The following is a 24,519-nucleotide window of genomic DNA, read 5'->3' as shown; positions in this document are numbered from 1 at the left end:
GAGGGCTCACAGGAGCACCCTTGAGCTCAGCACCAACCCACAGCCTGCAGGCAGCTCCTCAGAGAGCTGGGATTGCCCAGCTCCTGGGAAAGCCACTCCAGGCTGCAGGAATGGCATGTGACAGCTCCCACTGCAACCCAGCGAGAGGAGGAGAAGTTCCTTCACTGTGGTTATTATTTAAAAATAAAGGAAAAAAAAAAAAAGAGAAGGAGGAAAAAAGAAAACCCCAAAAACAAAGGAAAAAGTTTATTGCAAATCTCAGTGTTTAAGAGTATTTCCAGAGTCCACTCTGTTAACAAACAAATCAGTAAATCCTGCTTGTGCTGTGCCCTCACACACACACACTCACCACTCGCTCCCCTGCTCGTGCCACGACAGGAACAGAAACAATGGACTGTGAGGTCAGTGACAAACAGAGCCTTTGATCTGGATTGGAAACTTGGTCATTAAAATAAAAAAAAAAAAAAAGAAGAGAAAAAAACCCCAAACTAAATACAGTAGAACCTCGCAAATCTGCAGAACAGGGAGCTTCCACACACACGCAAAACCTGGAGGCCTTAATTCCACTTCCAAGCAGTTGTAATAGCAAAGTGCTGTAGTGAGGTCTTGTATCAATCACAAAGACTTCAACAACCTGACAAGGATAGGCTACAGAACATTTACCAGAACGCTTGAAGTATCATAAATTAACAATAAATTAAAGGTACATCGTAATGCAACGTGGCTATTTGTTCACTGATCACCGATTCACACAACTCTGGTTCTCTGTAGGGATCTTCCAGTCCTGGTGCAACACAGCGAGGTTCTGCTGGCCGTGATAAAGTGCTGAGGCAGAGGAAGGACACGAGACCGCAGGTCCCGGGCAGTGAGGATGAATTGCTCCAGCCACTTGGTTGCAAGAGTGCCCGTTTCTTTTTTTTATTATTATTATTATTTTTCCTTCTTTTTTTTTTTCTTTTTAAAATTTTTCTCTTTTTTTTTTTTTTGGACATCTAAGACAGAAAAAACAAACCAAGCACCTTCCCAAAAAGAGGTTGTTCTTTTTTTTTTTTCTTTTCTTTTACAGATTGTCCCACATTTCTATGGCTGGTAAAACACAGACAGGTCAGTGTAGCAGTTAATGGATGATGCCACTTCCACTTAAGTACACAGAAATGGTGGTTTGGGGTTTATTTTTCCCCCCAAACCAGAACAGACTTGTTTGATTTGTCCCCCTGAGTTGCCTAGAGGCGAGAAGATGCATATAGGTGGGGTAAGCAAGCTCGTGTCACTGTGAGCAGGAATCTCTCCCATTAGGACTGAATGAACAGCTCCAGTGCTGTCTTCTATCCTTCCCTTCATGCACAGGCTCCACTTCATTTCTCACTGAAGGCAGCAGCAAAAAATGAAAGCCCCTTGCTGACTTGAGGGCAGAGCTGGGGAGGGGGTGCAGCTCAGCCCGGCCCCCCAGCACCCCGTGGTGGCAGGGCTGGGGGGCAGAGGCAGGGGAAGGGCCTGGGGGCAGCTGGGGCTGCAGCAGAGATTCCCTGTGCACCTGTGAGCCGAGGTTTTGGGTACATTAAGACATCCTGGGCCAAATCCTCCCTGTGGCGTGGGCTGGTTCCAGCAGCCGCGGGCACCAGCTGAGCCTTTTCCATGGAAAGAGATGCTGGATCTGTAATTCTTTTTTTTTGTTTGTTTGGTTTTTTTTTTTTCCTTTTTAAATAACTGGGTTACTTAAGACTTACCTATTGAAAACAGCTACACTTTATGCTGTAAGAGTAATTTTCCCAACAATTTCACAAGCAATACAAGATAGGCATTGGAGAGATTGATGTAAAGACAGCTTTCCGTTATGTAGAAGATCATTTTTCCTCTCCAGTTATTTAAGCTAACCTCCTTTAACAATCTCAGAATAAATTAATAAATACTAGTTAAATTAGAAACAGTACATCAGGTCTGACTATCAACAGAAAACAGTTCTAAGGATCCCAGTTGGGAGAAGAAAAATGATCTTATGAAATATGTGCAGTAATAACTGGCCATAAAGACACACGGAGCCTTTGATTTCCCAGCATTATGTGACATTCAAGTTAAGATCATTAGCAATGGTTTCTAACTGTCAGCTATCTAGCCTGGCCTCCTCCTCCTCCAAGCTAAAAAGTGAGTCTGTGTCCCTCCAGAAGAAGATTCAGTTGGCTACTGGTGGTGTATGAAATGCTCCAGTTCGTATCATCGGGTCTGTGTGGAATTTGTGGTAAGGGATGGGTGACAGTCAGAGGCTGAGCTGCTTCTGCTGTTGCTGTTGTCAGTATTTATGGATCAGTTGGACCTTTACCTATGCTTGTTATCAGGAAAGCAAGTGTGCATCACATCTTCATGCTAGACAGAAGTTATTCTTATGTGACTATCCGTATTTTCTATGGAGCTTTCCATTGTTGGTTAAAAAAATTCTGTCTAATATTAAAAAAAAAAAATTGTTGGTAGCAACTGTTCACATTTAAAATTTCACATTCCCTTTAGAATGGAGTTTTAAAACGTGGAGCAGAGCTGACATTTCCCCCAGCCTTACACTGAGTACATTAGATGGAGAAGGAACAGGGCTTTTTATACCACGCTGTCAGAGCCTTTTCCTGAATTTTCTGCTTTTCCAATATCCATGTCTATAAAGTCATCTGGTAGTTCTGGTGGTGGCCCTGCCGTGCTCTCCTCCCCCTGCTGCTGCTGTTGCTGCTGCTGCTGGTGGTGGTGGCACAGCCCAGTCTTGCACGGCCTCACCAGGGCCAGGAACACGGCCCCCAGGACCATGCCAGCAGCACAGGAGTAGAAGGCTGAGCTGTAGTTCTTTGTCGTATCCACTAAGACACCTGGAAATAAAAACATTTACAGCAGTTAGTCAGAGCCCACTCCTCCCCTGCCCTGCCCTCCTGTAGGGCTTTAATCTGCATTTTATCTGCAGCCAGAACTTGGTGACAATTGGATGCCAGGTTAAAAAACAAACCCCATTGTGTTCTGGGGTACACAGTGTCATCTCCAGTGCTCCCCTGGGCACTGCAGGGATGCTGAGCCCGAGATGCAGCAGGCATCTGTTTGTTCTGCCAGCCTTCACCTATCTGCAGTGCATGGCACAGGCACAGCAAGAGGGACTCGCCTCTGCTTGTGCCTGAAGTGGTGCCAGCTTTGGGTTTCTAACAGGATCAGGGGAGCACTGCAGTATTTCCCTTCCCTCTGAGGTTCCTCAGTGCCTCATCCGTGGGACTCTGCAGAGCTGCATTGCAGTCTTCTGGCTCTGGGAGACTCCCAGTAGTGGTTGCAGGGCTGTGATTAGTGCTGCCAGAATACCTTCCAGACAGAGATCAGCACCCACAGCTGTCAAACATCTCCGAAACAAAACCAAGACCAAAGTTTGTGTTACCTGCAAGGGGTGGTCCAGCCAACCCAGCTAAGCTTTGAATGAAGACATAGACTCCAGCTGCAGAGGACATCCTCTCAATGCCAACCACGTCGTCTTCAGCCAGTAGAGGAATATGTGTGCCCGCCACCGTGCCGAGCATGAACCCAAAATAAACGCTACATATCATCAAGCCCCAGAATCCAGAGGCAAAAGGGAAGGCAACCAAGGCTACAGACAGCAGGATGACACAGATGAGCTCGATGTAGATCTTGCGGATGGGCTTCTTGTTGAGGAGCCAGCCTGCAAAAATCCTCCCGAAGACCTCGGCGATGGCCATGGCCGACAGGATGTAGGCAGAGTGGTCCTTGCCGATGCCCAGGCTGCGGCTCAGGGGGATGATGTAGAGGGAGGGAGCGAAGAAGCCCAGGGTTGCAAACAGGCCAAAGAATGCATAACAGATAAAGCTATAGTCTCTCATCACAGAGAAGTCCAGTAGTTTGGTTTTTGGTTCTGGAGGGGTGCTGTTATTGTCAACGGGGTTCTGTCCGTGTTGCTTTGGTTCTTCACTTTTCGGCTCTGCTTTGGTTTTTCCAGGCACATTGCTGGGTGAGGTAGTTATATCGACTCCTGAGTCTATGGACTCTATTGAGGTGCATGTTTGTTCGTTTTCAAGCATGTACTTTGTCTCTGTGGACTCCTCTGGAGGCTGTGCTTTCACTTCTTCCTGCTCTCTGATGACGATGGGGCGCAGCAGTGAGCCGCAGGCGGTGATGCCCAGCTGCAGCACCCCGACAGAAAGCATGCTGTACCTCCAGCCAATCTGCTCCTTCAGGGCCGTGATTGCTGAGGGAAGAGGAGAAGTGTAACTGGGAAAGCCTGTGGGCACACCAAGGAATTGAATTTACAGCCAGGGAAGGGAGTGGAGATTCTGCACTGGAGGGTTCCAGGCACCTCTCGAAAAGGCTGAGCAGGGGTCCCTGGGGTCTGGCACCCAAATTCCTCCCCTCTGCTGCAGCAGACAGAAGCTAAAAGCTGTGGCTTTTACCATCTGCTAGCAGATGCCACCCTCTAGGTAGCCTCTTTCGAGGTCTCAGCAGGTCTGGGGACAAAGGAAGTGAAGGAGGGCAAACTCAGTGCTTGAGTGTCCTCTCTCAGCTGCCCCCACCCTGAAACCAGCTAGCAGAGGAAGTCTCTCAGCTCTGCTCGAAGGTGCACGTCACTGCCTAATTACCAGCCTTCCTTTGCACCCAAAGCAGCTTTGCAGTGGGGATTAGCCCAGAGCGCACGAGCATAGCAGACCACATAAACCTCCAAGGGCAGAGGTGACAGGGCTGTGACGCCTGAGCACAGCTCCCCAAAGGGCTGGAGCACTTTGGCAGCCCATGCTGAGCACAAGCCCAGTAACCTTTAGGAGCAGTTCTGGGCACTGTGTGTTTTAAATAGCTGAAGTTTCTCGGGCTTATTTTTAGCCTGCCAGATCTATATAGGGAGCCTGGCGGGCTGCATATCAGCCAGGCATGTCCTGCACTGGCACACGGCACCGGGGGGCTCAGCAGTGTCACACCCGTCCCTGGCACTGCTGTCACTCTGCCTGCTGGGTGCCACAGGCGTGTGGGCAACCACTTGTGGGCACTGACTTGGCCTCTGGCTGTTTGCTTGGGGAAAGGATTTGTGCCTTTGGCCCTCCCAGCACGTGGGCACCGTACCTGGTGCGAAGGAGAAGACGGCGAAACATTCCCCTGTGGATGCCACCGCTGTGACCAGCGAGCGCCTTTTGTCAAAATACTGTGATAAAATGGTGACAGTCGGGAGGAAGGAGAGGCAGTATCCGAGGCCTGTGAATAAATGCCAAAAATTGCCATAACAACAAGTAAAGGAGGGGGAAACACCGATGCAAGAACACGTTAAGTCGGCTTTCCCGGTGGTCATTACAGTATCATTTCGGCCAACTCAGCAAGTCACCCTGGAAGAAAATCATTGGGGAAACCACAATGTTATTTTTTTTTGTAAATTGGAAGGGGGAAAAGAAAAAAAAAAAAAAAAAAAGAAAAAAAGGAGAGTAGAAACCCAAACCAAGAGACCCAGCCTCCCAAACCTGCTAGATAATGCCTTCTGCTCCCAAACAGCCAGTGGGGTCCACTTTGAGGACCTCATCTGCTTAAAGTATTTGAGCCTGTAGCAACTGTTCCCCTAAGCAAGGCAAGATCCTGGCCATGGACATGAACAGGACACCCAGGCCAGGCTGGAGAGGGAAAAGCATCAGGAGAAGAAACCAGGGACAGAGGGAGCATTAGAGTATTTGATCCCAGGTGCAGCTTTGCTCTTCTCTGAGCTTTGTTCAGCTCATCAGAAGCCACCGGTGCTGCTGCACGAGCTCAGGGCCGAGCCCAGGGCGGTGCCCGGGGTGGCACAGGCACAAAGCCAAGCCTGGGGCCCATCCTCGCTGCGGGATCAGCTCAGGAGGGGCAGCACACGGAGCAGGGGACAGGAGGGTGGCTCACCGGAGACGATGCCGATGGTGACGTACATGTGCACCACGCTGCGGGCGAAGGAGGCGATGACCATGCCAGCGCTGACCAGCAGCCCCCCGGCCATCACCACCAGGCGGTGGCCGAAGCGGTTGCTCAGGACCGTCGACAGAGGAGCTGCAGAGGGAGAGAGACGTGGTCAGCAACCACCTCAGCAACTGCACAGCCACCACCTCCTGCAGAGGCTCTCCTCATGCTCCTCCTGCCCGGGTTCCCTGAGGTGCCACCTCCCTGCACAGCACAGCGTCACCCTGGAGCCACCCCTGTGCTGTCGGGGTGCTGCAGCTGGGCATCACCGCCTGCGGCTCGCTGCTGCGCCCCATCGTCATCAGAGAGCAGGAAGAAGGGAAAGCACAGCCTCCAGAGGAGTGCACAGAGACAAAGTACATGCTTGAAAACGAACAAACATGCACCTCAATAGAGTCCATAGACTCAGGAGTCGATATAACTACCCTATAACTACCCTATAACAGCTCACAGGGTTTAGGACGTGCTACAAAGTCACCAGAATGCACATGGCAGCCTGGGACAAATCTCCAGCCACGTGCCTGGATACCACTGGATTTCAGCAAGGATCAAATTATTTCTAATCCTTTTCACTGCAGAGTTTGGTTTGAACACTCTGGGTTTTGCCCCTTGCTGGTGAGACCCGAACAACTGGGTCAGGCTCAGTGACAGAGACCCTGTCCCTGCACCACCCACAGACATGGTTTAGGGCTCAAAGGGACTGCCAGGCTGAGACAGACATTTCTTGGCATTTGAGGAGCAGCCTCTGAGCTTTATGGCTGTGATTTAATTTATAATGGAGCCATTAGAGGCACAAAAGTCACAGGTGCCAGGTCCTTGTGTGCTGAGTCAGCAGCAGGACTGCCCCTTGCACCTGGGCCCAGCGCCCGCTCCTCTTACCTGTGAAGGTCTGTACAAACACACATATGGATATTATCCAGGATATCCTGCTGTTGGTTTCGTCAAAGCTTTCCATCAGGTCGTTGAAGAAGACTCCAAAGGATTTTATGATGCCGTATGTCAGGGCTTCCACAACAAAGAACGCAAAGGCGACCGTCCAGCCCCATCCTCCGTCAGGCACTTTAGTATAAACGTTTGCAGAGGTGCACGGCATCTTTACAGCTTTGACCGTCATTTTGGATCTGGGAAAAGAGGGGACAGGCAGCCAGGCATCAGTTTAAGCTGAATTTTGCTGTAAGAGGCACAGCCTGGGAGCTGTAGCACCCCTAAGGCACCGTGAGCCGGACCCTGTGCTGCCAAGTGCGGGAGCTGGGCTGGTGTTTCTGCCTCTGTCCCTCCGTGGGCTCCTTCCTGCTGCTGCCCTGTGAGCCCAGCACCAGAAACTCCCAGCTCAGCACCCGGGCGAGCTGTTCCCAGCAGCCAAGCCCGGGAGCTGGGAGCTGTCATCTGTCTGTCGGTGCACGGGGGCGGATGGATGCAGTTCGTGAAAGATCCACCGCGGGCTGGTGGAGCCGCAGGAGCCCCCGGGCACCCATCGTCCCCAGCCTGGCTGGCCCCAAAACAGCAGCTCAGGGCTGCCCACGCCTCAAAACAGGGGGTGGGGACACCCCCGCTATCACCAGGTCCTCTGCAGCCCTTGGCACCTCTGTCACCCCCCGGGGCAAGGGGGGCTGGATGGGATCACCCCATAAGACATGGGGTGTCCTCAGCCCTGCCCCGTGTCACTTGGGGCTGTGGGTCCCACATGGAGCTCCCCATGGAACCCCGGCACTGCACAGGGGAACAGCACCAGTGTCACAGTCAGGGGAGGACACTGTGCTGGGGTCACTGCCACAGCCACCCAGGGGGGACAATGTCAGGGTTACAGTCCTGGGCTCACTGCCACACCTGCAGGGGGTCCCACTGTGCCGGGGCCAGCACCACACCTGGGCAGGGGGACAAGTGCCAGGTCAGTGCCACACCTGCAGGGGGGGAGCACTGAGCTGAGGCCACTGCAGCACCACACCGGGGCAGGGGGACAGTGACAGGATCACCTGCAGTGTGGGGGGTCAGCCCTGGGCTCACTGCCACACCTGCAGGGGGGTCTGCTATGCCATGGTGACTGCCACACCTGGACAGGGGACAGTGCCGGGGTCACTGCCACACCTGTATGGGGGTACAGTGCCGGGGGTTACTGCCACACCTGTACAGGGGGACAGTCCTGGGGTCACTGCCACACCTGTATGGGGGACAGTCCTGGGGTCACTGCCATACCTGTACAGGGGGACACTGCCACACCTGTACAGGGGACAGTGCCGGGGGTCACCGCCACACCTGTACAGGGGACAGTCCTGGGGTCACCGCCGCACCTGTGCGGGGGGACAGTGCTGGGGGTCACCGCCACACCTGTACTGGGGACAGTGCCGGGGGTCACCGCCACACCTGTACAGGGGACAGTGCCGGGGGTCACCGCCACACCTGTACAGGGGACAGTGCCGGGGGTCACCGCCACACCTGTACAGGGCACAGTGCCGGGGGTCACCGCCACACCTGTACAGGGGACAGTGCCGGGGGTCACTGCCGCACGTGCGCTGCGGGGGGACAGTGCCGGGGTCAGCGCCCCACCCGCGTGGCGGTGCCAGTGCCGGAGTCAGCACCGTGGGACACAGCGCAGCTCAGCCCCGGCGCTGGCTCCCGGCCGGGCACGGAGCGGTGGCCGCGGTGGCCGCCCCGTCCCGCCCGGACCTGCGGCTCCCCCCGCGCCGCCGTCCCCGGCATTTCCCTCCTCCATTTTAGACTCGGCTCCTCGGCCCCGCGCTCCGAGCCCACCGCGGAACTTCGCCCGGCGGAGCAGGCGAGTGCACGGGAGCCCGGCCGGGCTGCGAGCCCACGCCGGGGGTCCCCGAGCGGGGCAGGGTGGGGGTCCCCAGGCCCGCAGCCCCTCCTGCGGTGCCGCAGGGCTCCCGGGGGATCCGCTCCGGCGGGGATGGAGCGAGGCGGGGGCTCCCGCATCCCTCCCTGCGCTGCCGCTGCCCGCGCCGGGCTCTGCCGCAGCCGGGCAGGGCGAGGGGCACGGGCGGGACCCCCGAACTTTGCGGGAAGTGCCTGGAGACCCCCCGAGAGAGGGGACGGGGCTGCCACGAATTCCTGTGTCACTGCAAGGGGGGGAAAAGCAGATCGGGAGGAAGCACGCTTAGGGAACAGAAAAAAAAAAAAAATGATAAGGGAAGGAAAAACAACCCAGCGAAACCGCAAACCTGGGCGTGTTTTTTGTACATTTAAAGATTAAAAGAAATAATGATGGCCGGGGAAAAAATTGAAAATGAAGAAGCCGGAGCGCAGGGGCCCGGCGTAGCCCCCCCTTCCCTGCATCGCTTTCCCAACATTTCAGCCCTGATTCCTGCATCGCCGGGGCCGCGGGCTAAAAATACAGGGATGCGGGCGAGGGGAGGTGGGGAAGGAAAACGCTGGAAAAAACGAAAAAATAACGTTAAAAAGCGCCCCAAAAGAAGGATGAAAAAAAAAATTTCAAAAAAAAAGGGAAACAAAGCCCTCCCCCACCCAGCTCCCCCGGAATCCCCGGGCGGGAGCCCCACTCACCCGGTGCTGCGGCGGGGTCAGGGGCTGCCCATGGCCCGGGAGGGCGAGCGGGCGACCCTCGGCGAGGAGGCGGCCCCGCTGCCCGCCGGCCTCCGGCCGCTGCTGCTCCCGCTGCCCGCGGCGGCGGCTGCTGCTGCTCGGTGCTCGCTCGCAGCCCTTTTATACCGGCTGGAGCCGGTCTCCGCCGGCGGCTCCGCAGCGCCCATGTGCGCGGCGCCGGGCCCGGCTCGCCCAGCGGCGGCACCGCGTGTGCGGGAGGGGCGGTGCAGGGGCGGCCCCGCGGGGTCCGGAGCATCCCCGGCAGCCCCGCAGCCCCCGGCCCGCACCTGCCCCGCACGGGGCGCTCCGGCAGGTGCGGGGGCCGGGGTATTCCGCGATTCGGGGTCTGGAGCATCCCCGCGATTCGGGGTCTGGAGCATCCCCGGGTGCGGGGTCCGGAGCATCCCCGCGATTCGGGGTCCGGAGCATCCCCGCGATTCGGGGTCCGGGGTATTCCCGGGGTCCGGAGCATCCCCGGGTGTGGGGTCCGGAGCATCCCTCGAGTCTGGAGCATCCCCGCGATTCGGGGTCTGGAGCATCCCCACGATTCGGGGTCCGCATCATCCCCACGATTCGGGGTCCGGAGCACCCCCTTTGTGCGGGTGGGATGCAGGGAGCACATGCCGGAGCCCCCCCCGCCCGCCGGTGTTTTTGTCGCCTTCGAGGTTTGGGTGCTGCCCATATTTTCCCTAAGGGGATAATATGCCCCTTGTTTGGATTTTTCAGGACAAAACATCTCCTTTAGTTGTGTTTCTAGGGAAAAGCATTGTATTTTTAGGGGTAGCCATTTCCTTTAGTTGCATCTTTAGGGAAAACCTCCTTTCCTTTAGGGAAAATCTCATTTTGTTGCAATTTTAGGGGAAAAACATCTCCCTTGGTTGCATTTTTAGGGCAAACATTTTCCTTGCTTGAATTTTTAGGGGGAACCATCTTTCTTGGTTGTATTTTTAGGGGAAAACATCTCCCTTAGTTGCCTTTTTCTTTTTTTTTAGGGAAAACCACGTCCCTCAGTTGTATTGTTGTGGAATACATTTCCTTTAGTTGTATTCCTAGGGAAAAACATCTCCCTCAGTTAAAATTTTAGGAGGAGATGTCTATGTCACTTGCATTTTTTGAGGAAACATCTCCCTTACCTGTATTTTTTTGGGGAAATCATCTCCTTTAGCTGGACTTTTAGCGACTTTTAGGGAAAAACATGCTCTTTTGTTGGATTTTTAGGGAAAAACATCTCATTTAGTTGCATTTTTTTAGGGAAAAACATGTCCCTTGGTTGAATTATAAGGGAAAAACTTGTCCCTTTGTTCAATTATAAGGGGGAAACATTTCTATTGGTTGCATTTCCTAGGGAAAACCAACTCCTTAGTTGGAGTTTTAAGGGAAAACATGTCCTTTATGTAGGAAGCTTAAAAAGTAGGGATTTGTGAGTCAAGCAAAGCAGGAGAGACCAGCTCACCACTTAGAGGCATTAGGAGGGAGGGAGCAGGGGTTCAGTCATCCTAAAATCACAGAACATCCTGAGCTGGAAGGGACCCACAGGGATCCTTGAGTCCAACCCCTGGCTGTGCACAGACACCCCCAAAACCCCACGTTGTCCTTGAGAGTGTTGCCCAAGCTCTCTTGGAGCTCTGGCAGCCTCAGCTCTCTGCTGCTGCTCCTGCTCTGGGTGTGCTGGGCACAGATGGGTGCTGCCAGGAGGGTTTGGAGTCTTGCACCATTCCCTGTGGGCCACTGGCTTCTGCCTGCAGGGAACAGCAGAGGGCTCAGAGCGGGTGGGTGGCCACACTTCTCACCTCTCCTCCCGTGGGTTCTGCCCCTGTGCTGGCCCAGGAGCCCACCACAGTGTGCTGGGTTAATGTGGCACCTGCTGCTCCTGCTTCATAGCCCTGCAAAAAGCAGCCAGGTTGAAATGTCCCTGCACTGCAAGGGCTGCTGTGCTTGGCTTGGCCACAGTCCCTTCTGCTGCTTTTCCCTTCCTTTTTCCCAGTGGGACAACACAGCCAGGGCAGCAGGTAGCTGGGGCAAAATTCTCCAGATTGCTCCAAATGAGGCGAATTGTTGCTTTTTTGTTTTTGGGAACTTTGGGAAAGCTGCTGCTGGTTTCTCTTGGCAATGCTGGCCCAACAGCTGCTGCCTCCAGCAAGTGCTGGGGCTCTCAGGGAGGTTCTGCAGTCCCCTCCTGAACAAGCTGAAATCCTTCTGAAATCCATCAGAAATCCATCAGAAATCCATCAGAAATCTGGCTCCTCAGCCATGGGAGGACCCTGTGTGTCCTTGAGAGCCTCCTGTCTCCCTGTCCCACAGGAAACCCCTTCCTTTGAGGGGGCCTTGGAGGTGGGTGTCCTTTACTCATGCCCTGCCTTTTAGGGGTGCAGATAAAGGGTGACCACCTTTCTCTGGCCCTGCAGAGCCCAAATCCCGTTATCCAAGCTTTTCCTTGGGAATGGGGCACCTTCCCCGTGCTGAAATTCTTCCTGGTAACCACAGTGCAAGTGCTTGTGGGACAACAAAAGAGGTTTGTGCCTCCAGGGGAGAAATAAGAATGCAAATATCTTTGGCATGAAAAACCCCAAAGCGATTTGCTCCTCGGTATTTCTTGTCAGTGCTCTGCATCTGTCTCTGCCTCACCTTCCCATTCCTTTCATTTGGGCTTTCCAAGAGCAATAAGGCTCTGGGGAGCCAAGGGGGCTGCAGGGGCCCTGTGGGGGAACAGGGATGGTGGCTGCAGCCTCTCCAGCCTCACTGTAAAACCCTTTATCCCCCATGTTTTTGGGGTAATTTCCCAAATTTCCCACTTTGCTGCTTGGCCTGGCTGGGATCCTTTTCCCTGGCACATCCATCCTGGGTCAGTCCCGTTCCTGGCAGCGCTCACAGTGGGATTGTGCCTCTCCATCATCCCAGCAACTCCAGCAGCAGGGCTGGGGTAAAACCCTTTTCTCCCCATATTTTTGGGAGAATTTCCCAAATTTCCCAATTTGCTGCTTGGCCTGGCTGGGATCCTTTTCCCTGGCACATCCATCCTTGGTCCATACCGTGCCTGGCAGCGCTCACAGCAGGACGTGCCTCTCCATCATCCCAGCAACTCCAGCAGCAGGGCTGAGCCCTGGGGATCTGTGGGGGGACAGGGATGGTGGCTACAGCCTCTCCAGCCCAACTGTAAAACCCTTTTCCCCCCATATTTTTGGGGGAATTTCCCTGCTGCTGGCATGGCTGGGATCCTTTTCCATCCTGGGTCACTCCCGTGCCTGGCAGCGCTCGCAGCAGGACGTGCCTCTCCATCATCCCAGCAACTCCAGCAGCAGGGCTGGGGTAAAACCCTTTTCTCCCCATATTTTTGGGAGAATTTCCCAAATTTCCCAGTTTGCTGCTTGGCTTGGCTGGGATCCTTTTCCCTGGCACATCCATCCTCGGTCCATCCCGTGCCTGGCAGCGCTCGCAGCAGGACGTGCCTCTCCATCATCCCAGCAACTCCAGCAGCAGGGCTGGGGGCTGGGGGCTCTGAAATGCACAGGGAAGCAGAGCAGGAGTGCTGGCTGTGGGCATAAATCAGATAAATCAGCCAGGAGCTGGGAAAGAGGGCGGGCTGGGCAGGCAGGGAGCGCGGGCCCCTGGCCGGGTGGCTCCGGCACTTCCAGTTCAGTTATTCTGCCGGGGTTTGCCCAGCCCTGCTCGGCATGTGAAATGTTTTCTCTGAAAGACCCAGCAGTGAGATGGGTGAAAAACATTCTCCTGTCCCAGGAGCTGGCAGAAATCCTGGTAAATCTGCAGAAGTGTGTTTTTGTCGGTGCTGCTTGTTCTGTGAGGAGAACGAGTATAAACTATGCCAGCAGAAAACCTTTTTTCCTGGAATGAAGTCCTGACTGTGTTCAGAGCATTGTCAGCACAGTTGTGCTGGGAATGGAGCTCTGCTGGTAAACATGTCAGCCCTGGGGAGGCCCAAGGGGGCAAACACAGAGCTCCTGCCCCTCTGCCCCACTCCCCACCAGGTACCTGCTGCCCTTCTCTGCTCAAATCAAAGTCTCTGGAATCTTAAATTGCAAAAAAACCATAGATTTGTTTTTCTGCCTTGCCATCCATGCCCCCCAGGCTGTGGCTGGACATCCCCCAGTGGGGTCAGCACCATGGGGCTATGTCCCCATCCCACATCACTCAGCAGCTGTGGGGCCAGCACAGCTGAGCCATCACTCCTGCTTGCCTGCCTCAGTTTCCCTGCTGGCACAAGGGGGGACACTGGGAGCTCCTGGATAACAGCAGGTACCCACTTCAGTTTGAATTTCTCATCCTTTGCTGTGTCCTTTTCTCCCTGCTCCTCGTGGCTGGGATGGGGGATCCTGCTGGGGATCACTGGGATCCTGAATCCTGCTGGGACTTTCAGCAGGACCACTGGGGGGGTTTGGGCTGGAGATCAGAGCTGGGAGCCCCTGGGTGGGTTGTGAGCCCCAGGAGCTGGCAGGGGGTGGCTCAGCACAGCTGGGTGTGCTTCAAAGGGCTCAGGTTTTTCTGGGCTCCAGCCACTGCTTTGCTCTCCAGGCAGGCGTGAAAATGTGAAAGAATGTGAAAAATGTGAAAATGATCATGCTGGCCCCAAGATTTGTAAACTTTCTGGTTAATGTGTAATAAATACATGACAGATAATGCCAGCACAGTGAGGGTGACCCCTCTGTGGTGGCACTGCCAGGGGTGACATCCCAGAGAGGCATCTACACAGCTTGGAGAGGCTCTGGGGCTTTTCTAAACTGGTTTGTCTGGTTTGGACCTCTCCAGGCTCCTGTGAGCCGTGTGCCTGGCCTGCAGAAGGCAGGTTATTTGTTTGTTCAGGGCTGCCCTGGTCCCAGGTGTGTGCTGTGCCACCAGGTGTGCCACGTCCAGCGCTGCCAACCCCGCTCATCCCCAGGCCAGTGATCCCTCCCAGCCACTCCTCCAGCTGCAGCCACCTGGGCAGCATTTCCTGCTTGGCACAGGTGCCACAGTGTTCCTGCCAGCCTGGGGAATCTCTCCTGAGTCATTTTGATGTTTGCAGAAAGAGCTGGAAGCTGGTGGGGTCAGCTCTGGGTGGGGCTGGCTGCAGAGGGGATCCCAGGGGGGCTCCCACCCCCTCCAGGGGGATGTGCACAGCCTGGACTCACCGGGAATTTGAGCTGGAAAGGGTCAGAGAGGGCTCAGAGTGCAGAGTTGGTGCCAGGGATGGCCTCACACTCATGGATGTGGGCTGGATGTGGGCACTCCACAAGCTGTGTTCCACCTCGCCTTCAAACAGCTCTGAGCATCAGGTCAGCAAGTTTTGTTTGATGCTAATGCATGAATTTGAGCCCTGAAAGACCTTCCCTGTAATTTAGGGAGGAGAGAGTGTCCTTTGAAAATGGTTTGGGTTGTTTTTGTTAGCTGTGTCATCCTGGCATCCCTCCCCAGAGTAAATGGAAGGGACAGAGGTTTGTGGGTTCGGCTGCTTTGAGGTGGGCTGGGTTTTTCTGTGGGGCTGCAGGTGCAGCTGGGGGGAGCCCTGGAGCACTCTGGGGGTGCAGGGCAGCCCCTCAGGAGCTGGGACTGGGATGGTGCTGCTGGGAGGGTGTTTGGAGAGGCTGGGATTTGGCACAGAGAGCAGCTCAGCCTGGGAGGGGCTGGGAGCTGCTGGATGCCAGTGCAGGTGCCAGAGGGCAGGATTAGCTGGTGTGTCTTCCCAGAAAGCCTGAACACCACCTGCCTGAGGAGATCAGCTCCACTTCTGGGGCTTTGTTTTTTCCCAAACCCCAGATCTGGCACAGGGTGATACCTTGCTCCATTGTGGAGAGTCCCAGACTGGGAACTGGGATGGGGCTGGGAAGGACCTGGGATAGGGCTGGGATGGGGCTGGGAAGGGATTGGGAAGGGATTGGGAAGGGGTTGGGAAGGGGTTGGGATGGGGCTGGGATGGGGTTGGGAAGGGGTTGGGATGGGGCTGGGATGGGGTTGGGATGGAGCTGGGAAGGAGATGGGATGGGAAGGGGCTGGGATGGGGTCGGGATGGGGCTGGGAAGGGGTTGGGAAGGGATTGGGAAGGGGTTGGGAAGGGGTTGGGATGGGGCTGGGATGGGGTTGGGATGGGGCTGGAATGGGGCTGGGAAGGGGTTGGGAAGGGGTTGGGATGGGGCTGGGATGGGGTTGGGATGGGGCTGGGAAGGAGATGGGAAGGGGCTGGGATGGGGTCGGGATGGGGCTGGGAAGGGGTTGGGATGGGGCTGGGAAGGGGTTGGGAAGGGATTGGGAAGGGGTTGGGAAGGGGTTGGGATGGGGCTGGGATGGGGCTGGGATGGGGTTGGGAAGGGGCTGGGATGGGGCTGGGATGGGGCTGGGATGGGGCTGGAATGGGGCTGGGAAGGGGTTGGGAAGGGGTTGGGATGGGGCTGGGATGGGGCTGGGAAGGGGTTGGGAAGGGGCTGGGATGGGGCTGGGATGAGCTGAGGTCTCCCTGACCACTGTGGTGTTGGTGGCTCAGTTCTGTGCTGTCCTTGGCCCAGCTGGGCTCAGCCCCTGGGCAAGGGGTGTCAGACCCAGGCAGAGCTGCTGCTCCTTTCAAGTCCCCATCCATGAGGAAATCCAATGAAATTGCAAAGGAATTTTTGTGTTGAAAGTAAAGGCAAATTAGCTGCCATCAAACATGTCCAGAGACCTCATCGGGATTGTTGGAGCTGTGGGGATGCAGAGGGTGCAGAACAGGACCTGAGCTCGTGGGCTTTGTTGGGGCAGGGCTGAGCAGCCTTTGCCAGAGCTGAGCCCCCTCCCACAGCTCAGCCCCAGCACCCACCCCCATTAGCTGATGTACTGGGAGCCTCCAGCCTTCATAAATTAACACTCTGGGCTATGAATTATGAATGGAGCCACATCTCTGATCACTGCAATGCTCTGCTGACAGCCCAGGAGCTGCTGATCCAAGTGACAGCCCAAAGCTTTTAAAGAAGTGAACAGCAAAACCCGGGAATAATTCACTTTGCAAGCTACAAACAGCTTGGCCTACAGATGGGGCTCATCCTATTCCCTCTCCTGCCTCCTCCTGTCCTGTTCTTCTCTTTTGTTCCCAGTATTGTCTTCTCTACTCTCCTTCTCTGTGTTCATGGGTGTTGTCCTGCTTGGCCATCCCATGGGAGCTGCATCCCTCCTGCCACGTTCCTGGCACCTCTGGGGACAGCTGGTCCTGGCCATCCCAGCCCAGCACAGATCCCCACAGCCAGTGCAGAGCTCCTGGTGCAGGACCCAGCAGGTTTTTGGCAGATCTCTGCAGCTCCATCTCCCTTTGGCCATAACTTGGTGTTCAAGACATCGTATTCCACATCTCCATCTGCTCCATGGAGCTCTGCCACAGCTCCCTCTCTGCCATTGCTCCTTGGAGGCTTTGTCCTTGAACCTTTCCATCTCTGGAGGCCAAATCCTGCTCTAAGCAGCTGGATGTGCTTAATCCTGGCTGTTCCTGGGGGTTTTTGCCTTCTGGATCTGGATTCCTGCCTCCTCACCTCTGGGGCAGCTCCCTCCAGCAGCTCCTGCCTTGGCAGCTGTGGGGCAGAGGGAGCAGAACTAAATTGAGACAATGAGCTTCAGACACTTGCCAGTTGTGACAAACGAGGGCAGGGCCCTGTATGAACCCCTTGTGGGGCTGCAGCACTTGGGAGAAAGCCCTTGGCAAGCAGGAGGGAGCAGGGATGGCAGGAGCAGGGGATGGCAGGAGCTGGGGATGGCAGGAGCAGGGGATGGCAGGAGCTGGGATGGCAGGAGCAGGGATGGCAGGAGCTGGGGATGGCAGGAGCAGGGATGGCAGGAGCAGGGATGGCAGGAGCTGGGGATGGCAGGAGCTGGGATGGCAGGAGCAGAGATGGCAGGAGCTGGGGATGGCAGGAGCTGGGGATGGCAGGAGCTGGGATGGCAGGAGCAGGGATGGCAGGAGCTGGGGATGGCAGGGAGCTGGGGATGGCAGGAGCAGAGGAAACCATCCCAGCCTGAGCAGTGGGTGCAGGAAAGGGGCACTCTGCATCCCAATCCTTTCCAGCTGAGCCATTGTGAACCAGGCAGCAGAACAACTTCAAAGGCAAAGTCTTGTTGTCTGAAGAGGCTGTTTTGTCCTGGTCTCTGGAGGTGTTTTGCCCTGATTTCTGCAGAAACTGCTCTGCCCCGGGCTGGGGTGCAGGAGCACTCCCCTGTCCTGACCATTTCATTTCCCTTGCACAGGGGATGCTGTAACCAGGTGAAGGATGGACTGACAGACCCCCAGCAGGCCCCACCCAAGGCTGAGGGGCTCAGCCTGCAGGGAAGGAGCCAGTTTTGGACACAAGCATCGCTCTGGCTGCGGCGAGGGGAGAGGAGCTGAGAGGAGCTGCCGCGGATCGAACCCGCTCCTGGAGGGGAAAATACCACTTCAGTTTGGTGTCTAATTAGATATTTACCAGGAAGGAAGGAAAGATATAAATAGGGTGACAGTGACTTCAAAGGGTGTTTTTTGACTTCTAAGAATAACACCTTTGCTGGCGCTGGTTTCGGGAATATCGGCTGTGCCTGGGTGTGAAAGGCGGAGGAGGTGTCGCAGCTCGGTCGGCAGCCAAGGGAGCAAACCCAGACCCCAGCCCCGCTCCAAACCCAGACCCCAGCCCTGCCCCAGCCCCACAGGACCAGCTGAGGAAGGGACAGAGCCCCTGGAAAGCTCTGCTGCATCCACAGGGACACAGCAGGGGCAGTTTGGGGAAGCCCAGCAGTGCTGCACCGCGGGCAGGAGGGGACGTGTGGCACCATGGGGACCCCACCCCGGTCCCCGTGGGCTCTGCTGGTGCCCACCCTGGTTCTGGTGGGGCTCTGGGCTCCCTGTGTGGTGAGCAGGCAGCCCAACTTCATTGTCATCCTGGCTGATGATGTGGGCTGGGGGGATCTGGGCGCCAACTGGGCAGAGACGAAGGAGACCCCGCATTTGGACCAGCTGGCTGCTGAAGGAACAAGGTAATGTCTGTCCCCCTCCCTGCCCTCACCCTGCACCCCTGGTTACTCTGCCCTGCTGCACAGGGGAATTCAGCCCTGTGGGACTGGCAGGTGAGGGAATTTTGTTGGTGTGGGTTTGGGCGCATGGGGAGGGCAGCCAGAGCCTGGCACCTTGGGGTGCAGCTCCATCCATTCCTGCTGGAGCCTTCGTCTGCCACTCCTCACCCTCATCCCCAGAGCAAAAGGGGGAGTGTCCAGGGGAGCAGGGAGGGGCAGGGCAGTGTTGGAGCACACGGGATGTCATGGGCTGAAGGGTTTTTCATGTTGCAGGTTCGTGGATTTCCACTCAGCTGCCTCCACGTGCTCCCCGTCCCGCGCCTCGCTGCTCACGGGGCGCCTGGGGCTGCGCAATGGGGTCACCCACAACTTCGCCATCTCCTCTCTTGGGGGCCTCCCCCGCAACGAGACCACCCTGGCCGAGGTGCTGAGGGAGGCTGGCTACAGCACAGGGGCCATAGGTAATGCCCAGAGTGCCAGGGGCAGCTGGGGAGGTGCCAGGGGGTGCCTGGGTGAAATGCTGGCAGTGAAAGGGAAATCTAAAGGATCACGTGAGAGACATTTCACACATCCCCCTTGCATTTTGCAATGCCAAGCTTAAAATCTTCCTTTTCAAGGGTGCTGCCGGAAATCCAGACTTCTCCATTTAATCTCTCATTGCTTTATCTCCTGAGGAATGTGCTGGGTGTTCCTTAGCAAACAGGGCTGGCTCTGCCATCCTGCATCCTGCACCACAGGCGGTGCTGCAGGCCAGGTGGCTTTGGGTACCCTCCTGTCACTGTGGGTCCCCCTCAGCCTGCACAAACCCTTTGCATCTGCAGCTCCTGCTGTTGTGCTGGCAGAAATTCCCTCTGTTTCTCTATTCCCCCCCGGTTTTTGCCGTTTTCCCTCTTGGATTGGAGTGTTGGGTGGGAGCAAGCGTGTGCTAGAGGTCAGAGGATGAAGCTGGGTTTAGGGAGGGCTTAGGGAGCTGTCTGCTCAGAGCACAAACACATGAAAGAGCCTTTTAAGGCTGGAAACATTTGCTTTGCACAGCCATGAGATACCTTATGCATTTTTTCTGGGTTTTCTGCAAAAATAGACAGCATTCTGGAATGGCAGCCAGCACAAACAAGGAACCTTTCTTGTAGCTTGATTAAAGCCCCCAGCGCTGCGGGCACCTTGTGGGTGAGGGCTGCTGGTGGCCAGAGCTGTGTCACCTCTGAAATGATGTTCTGTGGCTTCCATGCAGGCAAGTGGCACCTGGGACACCACGGCCACCATCACCCCAACTCCCGTGGTAAGGGCTGTGCCAGGGGAAAGGGGCTGAGGGTCCTGTGGCCACCTTGACTCTGCTGACCCCCTCACCTTCCTCTCAGGCTTTGACTACTACTTTGGGATCCCCTACAGCCACGACATGGGCTGCACAGACACCCCTGGCTACAACCTGCCACCCTGCCCTCCCTGCCCACAGCACAGCACCACTGCCAGGTACGGGCACAGGTTCCAGTGCTGGCACGGGGAGCTGGGTGTCTGCAGAGTGTCCCCAGCCCTGAGGGCTGCCCTGGGCTGTGCTCACCTCCCCCCATGCTCTGTGCACCCAGTTTCCCCCTGCAGGGCATGGGCTGGCAGCCCCCTGTGCCATGGGGACATTGGCACCGCTCCCTTTGTTCTCCCTCCCTTGGCTTTCTGGAAGCCAGGAGATCAGGCAGGCTCTGTGCCTGCTCTGTGACAAGCCTGGGGTGGCTTTTCCCAGCAGGGTGGTGAGGAAGGACTGTTACACAGAGGTTGCCCTGCCTCTCTTGGAGAACACCACCATCATCCAGCAGCCCGTGGAGCTCGGCAGCCTGGCCAGGCGCTACGCAGAGGAGGCAGAGAGGTTCATCCAGAGGGCCAGGTGAGGGCCACCCACTGTCCCCTGTCTGTCCCCTTAGCTAGGACAGCTCCTGGGGCACTGCAGGGCTCCTTTGCATCACGCTGGTGCAGTGCCAGGGGAGATGGGTGTTGCCCCATGGTTCAGATTTGGGGTGTCCATGGCTTGGCTTCCTGCTGGAGGAGGCACTGAGGCTCTTCTGGTGGCCTCTGAAGGGGTTGTGTGTTTTTAAAACCATCGTTTTTTGGGGAAAGCCAAAGCCTTTGAGTGGGGCTGTGCCTCCTTCCTGGGATGAATGTGCACGATGTCAAGGTCGGTCCATGCCTGCATCCCTGTGGATGGGGTGGCAATGGTGGAGGTGCCTCCATGGGTGTGGGGCTGTGCCTCCCTCCTGGGATGAATGTGCACGATGTCAAGGTCGGTCCATGCCTGCATCCCTGTGGATGGGGTGGCAATGGGGTGGCAGTGGTGCCTCCATGGGTGTGAAGTGCCGGCAGGGGCTGTCAACAGGCGCTGAGTGGTGTCAGGGTGGGACCAGAACAGCACCCAGAGGTGTTTGAACACGCCCCGTGTGTGAGATTGGATCCATTTCGGGGATAAAGCACCCGGAGCTCGCTGGGCTCCGGGATCTGCCTCCCCCAGGCTCAGAGCACGGGAGGTGCCCGGCTCTGTTTGTCCCCGAGGAGCAAAGCGGCTCCTCCGGACGAGGCCCCCGAGCCCTGCTGACGGGTTGTGTAATTTTAATCCCCATTATTGGCGGATTACGAGCTGTGACTTTGCAAAACGCCTCCCTGCAGAGCGAGCAGAGGAAGCGCTGCCGGGCAGCCCTGCCCGAGCCCATCCCCGCCTGCATCCCGGGATAACGCAGGCACGGGGAAGGCGGGTCCTGGGGTGAGGTTTGTGTAACACAGGTGAAAGAAGGGCTGGATAGGGAGCAGCACATGGGGAAATGGCTCTCTATAAAACTGGGCGCTGTTTTGTTGCATAAAATCTGTAGTTTGTCCCTTTGGGTACCAAGGATTGGCCGTGGGGTGGCTTGGCCACGTTTGGGATGCTGAGGGTACCCAGGCTCTGGGCTGTGGGGCAGCACCAACCCCTTCTCCTGCCAAACCCCCAGCCCTCCGGGCTGCCTGGGTGCTCTGTGGCTGTGAAACCGAGTGTGTAAACTCTGGGTTAATAGAAAAAACCTTTAAACTCCCAGAAATGTGCTGGGGTTATCTATGTTCATGGAGAACAGGATTAGGCAGGTGCCTGCCTTTTCTTCCCTTCCCTTTGATGGCTTATTCCAGTTTTTCCCTGCCTGACTCATTCATTACAGGGCAACAAAAGAGCACCGGATTTGCCATCTCGGTGTTTTTTTAACCAGCCAAGGTTGAGCAATTTGTGACAGTGAGACGTGGCACTGCTCAGCACAGGCGAGCGTGGGAGCAAAAGTCAGGGACTGCTGTCTTCAGTTATTGATTAAACGTTTGCCTGATCTTCAGGGCAATTCCGAGGTGTCTGTGTGGCAAACGGGAGGGATGTTCAGCTGAGCATCACAGCCACGAGTCCATCTGGATGCTGGAGCCAGGGGAAGCAGCTTTCCCTGCTCCAGGGGCTGTGGCATCCCTTGGGAAGAGGTCTCACAGCAGCTGTTTGCAAGGGGCACATGAGCCCTCCTGACCCCCACGTCCTGCAGGGATGGGCAGGGTGCCAGGGGAGATGCCAGGGGAGATGGGTGCTGCCCCATGGCTCGGATTTGGGGTGTCCATGGCTTGGCTTCCTGCTGGAGGAGGCACTGAGGCTCTTCTGGTGGCCTCTGAAGGGGTTGTGTGTTTTTAAACCATTGTTTTTGAGGAAAGTCGGAGCGAGGGTTTTGAGAAAACCCTTCATGGGGCTCCAGCCCCCAGCAGCTCCGGGCAGGATGGGGTTTTTTACTCATTTTCCAGGCCAGGTGGGTGCTGGGCAGAGGAAGGAAGTGCAGACACGCACTGGGAAGGGCCCCAGAGCTGGCAGGAGGCAGAGATGGGGCCGGGCGCGTGCACAGGATCCGGCCCCTCCTCGCCGCTGGCCATCCCACCCTTCCCCTCCGAGCTCCCTGAGGAAGAGCAGCTCGTTGGGGCAGATAAATATAGCTGTAAACAAGCAAACAGGACGTGTCCCGTGCTGGCGCGCGGTGGTGAACGTGCCGCGGGGCTGGTGGCACTGCCCGGGCTGTGCTGGGCTCTGTGGGTGCCCTGCTGTGCCACATCCTCTGCCCACAGCACCACCAGGCCGGGCACCCGCTGGGGAGGGGGAAAAAGGGGCAAAATGGGCCCTCTGAGAGAGGGGAGGGAGGTGTGTGGCTGCAGCAGCATGGAGCGTTTGGCTGCTGGAGATGGAGGAAGGGGCAAATCCATCCCAAATGGGGGCACAGGTGACAACAGGGGGACAGTGGGGAGAGGTTTAAGCAGCAGCAGGGGAGAAGTGGCTCAGCTCAGCCTCCTCCCTGTAAGGAGAGGGGTGCCTGGAGCTGGGTGATGTACCTGGGGTGTTTTCCCCCAGGGAGCTGCGGCAGAGTGGAAGGGTTTGTGTCCCCAGGCTCAGCAGTGCCACCACCCCAGTGACCTCCTGGAGCCTGAACGCTCTCTGTCTGTCCCCTGTGCAGTGACAAAGGACAGCCCTTCTTCCTGTACCTGGCCCTGGCCCATATGCACGTCCCGCTGGTGCCCCCGCTGCCCCCTGGCCCGGGCAGGGGCATCTACGGAGCCTCCCTGGGGGAGATGGATGCGCTGGTGGCACGGGTGAAGGAGGCGGCCGACAGCCTGGGCAGGGGCAGCACGCTGCTCTGGTTCACAGGTACTGCAGGGACACTGCAGGGACACTGCAGGGACACTGCAGGGACACTGCGGGGCTGGGGGCTGTGGGATCCTCTGAACCTGAGAGGAGCAACGAGAGAGGCAGAGAAAAAATGATGGAAACGATTCTGATCTCACTCGCTGCTCCTGTGTTGTGCCAAAGAGGGGGGGGGGTGACACTGGGGAGGCTGCACCTGGAGGTGGGGGCAGGATCTGTGCTTGTCCCCTGCCCCCAGTGTCCCCTGTCCTCCATGTCCCCTGTCCTCCGTGTCCCCTGCCTCGATGTCCCCTGCCTCGATGTCCCCTGTCCTCGTTGTCCCCTGTCCTCCATGTCCCCTGCCCTCGTTGTCCCCTGCCCTCCATGTCCCCTGCCTCGATGTCCCCTGCCTGGATGCTCTCACTGCTCTGTGGGTGGGGAGTGGTCCCACCGCGGGGCTGGGTGGGGGTCCCAGCCTGCCGTGCCCACCCTGCCATGGTGCCCACCCTGCCACCCCCCTCCGGCTGCGGGGCTGAAGCGGTGGGGCCGTGACTAATTAAGCCACAAATCCTCGTTCGTTAAGAAGCCCAAATCCGCTCTGTGTCGCCCAGCAGCCTCCCTAATGAGGATGTCTTGCTCCTGATGACAGGAACCGCTCGGCCGCTCATTAACACCCGGAGCTGGTGGCACCGAGCCCCCCCTGCCCTGCCCTGGCTGCCCTCCAGCCCCTGCAAACAAACTGCTAAAAACCAAAACCCATCAACTCCCCGTGGGGAGGCATCGCAGGGGGGGCAGAGAGGGATGGAAGGGTCACTTGTCCTTGCCTGCCCCCCACTGTGGGTGTCCCTTGTGCTCCTGGTGTCCCTCATGGGGACATTTCTTTCTCTTGCAGGTGACAATGGCCCCTGGGCACAGAAGTGTGAGCTGGCAGGACGCCTTGGGCCATTCGTGGGTGCCTGGCAGAGGCAGAGAGGTAACCTGGCAGCGTGGGGGGGGTCCCTGTCCCGGGGGGCACAGGGGGGGCTGCTCCACAAAGCCCTGACTGCCCACCGAGGGGGAATGGGCATCATTCCATGCACCCCAGCCTCTGCCCGGCTGCTCCACACATCCCTCACTGCCCACCAAAGGGACACAGGCATCATTCCATGCACCCCAGCCTCTGCCCGGCTGCTCCACAAAGCCCTGACTGCCCACCAAAGGGACACAGGCATCATTCCATGCACCCCAGCCTCTCCCTGGCTGCTCCACAAAGCCCTGACTGCCCACCAAAGGGACACAGGCATCATTCCATGCACCCCAGCCTCTCCCTGGCTGCTCCACACATCCCTCACTGCCCACCAAAGGGACACAGGCATCATTCCATCCACCCCAGCCTCTGCCCGGCTGCTCCACACATCCCTCAC

The 24,519-nt window shown here is 57.0% G+C and overlaps 2 protein-coding genes across 4 annotated transcripts in view; one reads left to right on the top strand and one right to left on the bottom strand.

Annotated features, from left to right (window-relative positions):
• Nucleotides 1-231: 231 nt before the first annotated feature.
• Nucleotides 232-9,538, bottom strand: SLC16A6 (solute carrier family 16 member 6). Of its 2 annotated transcripts, XM_066566027.1 has the most exons (6): nt 9,448-9,538; nt 6,808-7,049; nt 5,875-6,018; nt 5,080-5,208; nt 3,395-4,216; nt 232-2,846 (listed from the first exon to the last, which is right to left on the bottom strand). In XM_066566027.1, the coding sequence occupies exons 2-6, from the start codon at nt 7,040-7,042 to the stop codon at nt 2,587-2,589; spliced, it is 1,590 nt and encodes a 529-aa protein (XP_066422124.1). In that variant the 5' UTR covers nt 7,043-7,049; nt 9,448-9,538; the 3' UTR covers nt 232-2,586. The 2 variants fall into 2 exon arrangements, with proteins under 2 accessions (XP_066422124.1, XP_066422125.1); XM_066566028.1 differs by lacking the exons at nt 6,808-7,049; nt 9,448-9,538 and having other exon boundaries at nt 5,080-5,336; nt 5,875-5,977.
• Nucleotides 9,539-17,682: 8,144 nt separating this feature from the next.
• The window catches only part of ARSG (arylsulfatase G), a 27,518-nt gene continuing 20,681 nt past the window's right edge, over nt 17,683-24,519 (top strand). For both annotated transcript variants that reach the window (XM_066565884.1, XM_066565883.1), the window contains exons 1-7: nt 17,683-18,435; nt 18,745-18,932; nt 19,703-19,750; nt 19,830-19,941; nt 20,210-20,347; nt 22,950-23,140; nt 24,009-24,089. In XM_066565884.1, the coding sequence (XP_066421981.1) occupies nt 18,233-18,435; nt 18,745-18,932; nt 19,703-19,750; nt 19,830-19,941; nt 20,210-20,347; nt 22,950-23,140; nt 24,009-24,089 (961 nt within the window). In that variant the 5' untranslated portion in view covers nt 17,683-18,232. The remainder of the gene's footprint in view (nt 18,436-18,744; nt 18,933-19,702; nt 19,751-19,829; nt 19,942-20,209; nt 20,348-22,949; nt 23,141-24,008; nt 24,090-24,519) is intronic.

This window comes from Molothrus aeneus, chromosome 26 (genome assembly GCF_037042795.1).
Source record: "Molothrus aeneus isolate 106 chromosome 26, BPBGC_Maene_1.0, whole genome shotgun sequence".
Lineage (NCBI taxonomy): Eukaryota > Metazoa > Chordata > Aves > Passeriformes > Icteridae > Molothrus > Molothrus aeneus.
This window is presented reverse-complemented; position numbering and strand designations above follow the sequence as displayed.

Bases quoted from the DNA above. Each gene is read 5' to 3' on its own strand.
- SLC16A6 (XM_066566027.1), bottom strand. From the start codon at position 7,042: ATGACGGTCAAAGCTGTAAAGATGCCGTGCACCTCTGCAAACGTTTAT. The intron at 4,217-5,079 runs GTACGGTGCCCA...CTCTTCCCTCAG, and splicing joins CGTCTTCTCCTTCGCACCAG to CAATCACGGCCCTGAAGGAG. The intron at 2,847-3,394 runs GTAACACAAACT...TTTTATTTCCAG, and splicing joins GGCTGGACCACCCCTTGCAG to GTGTCTTAGTGGATACGACA.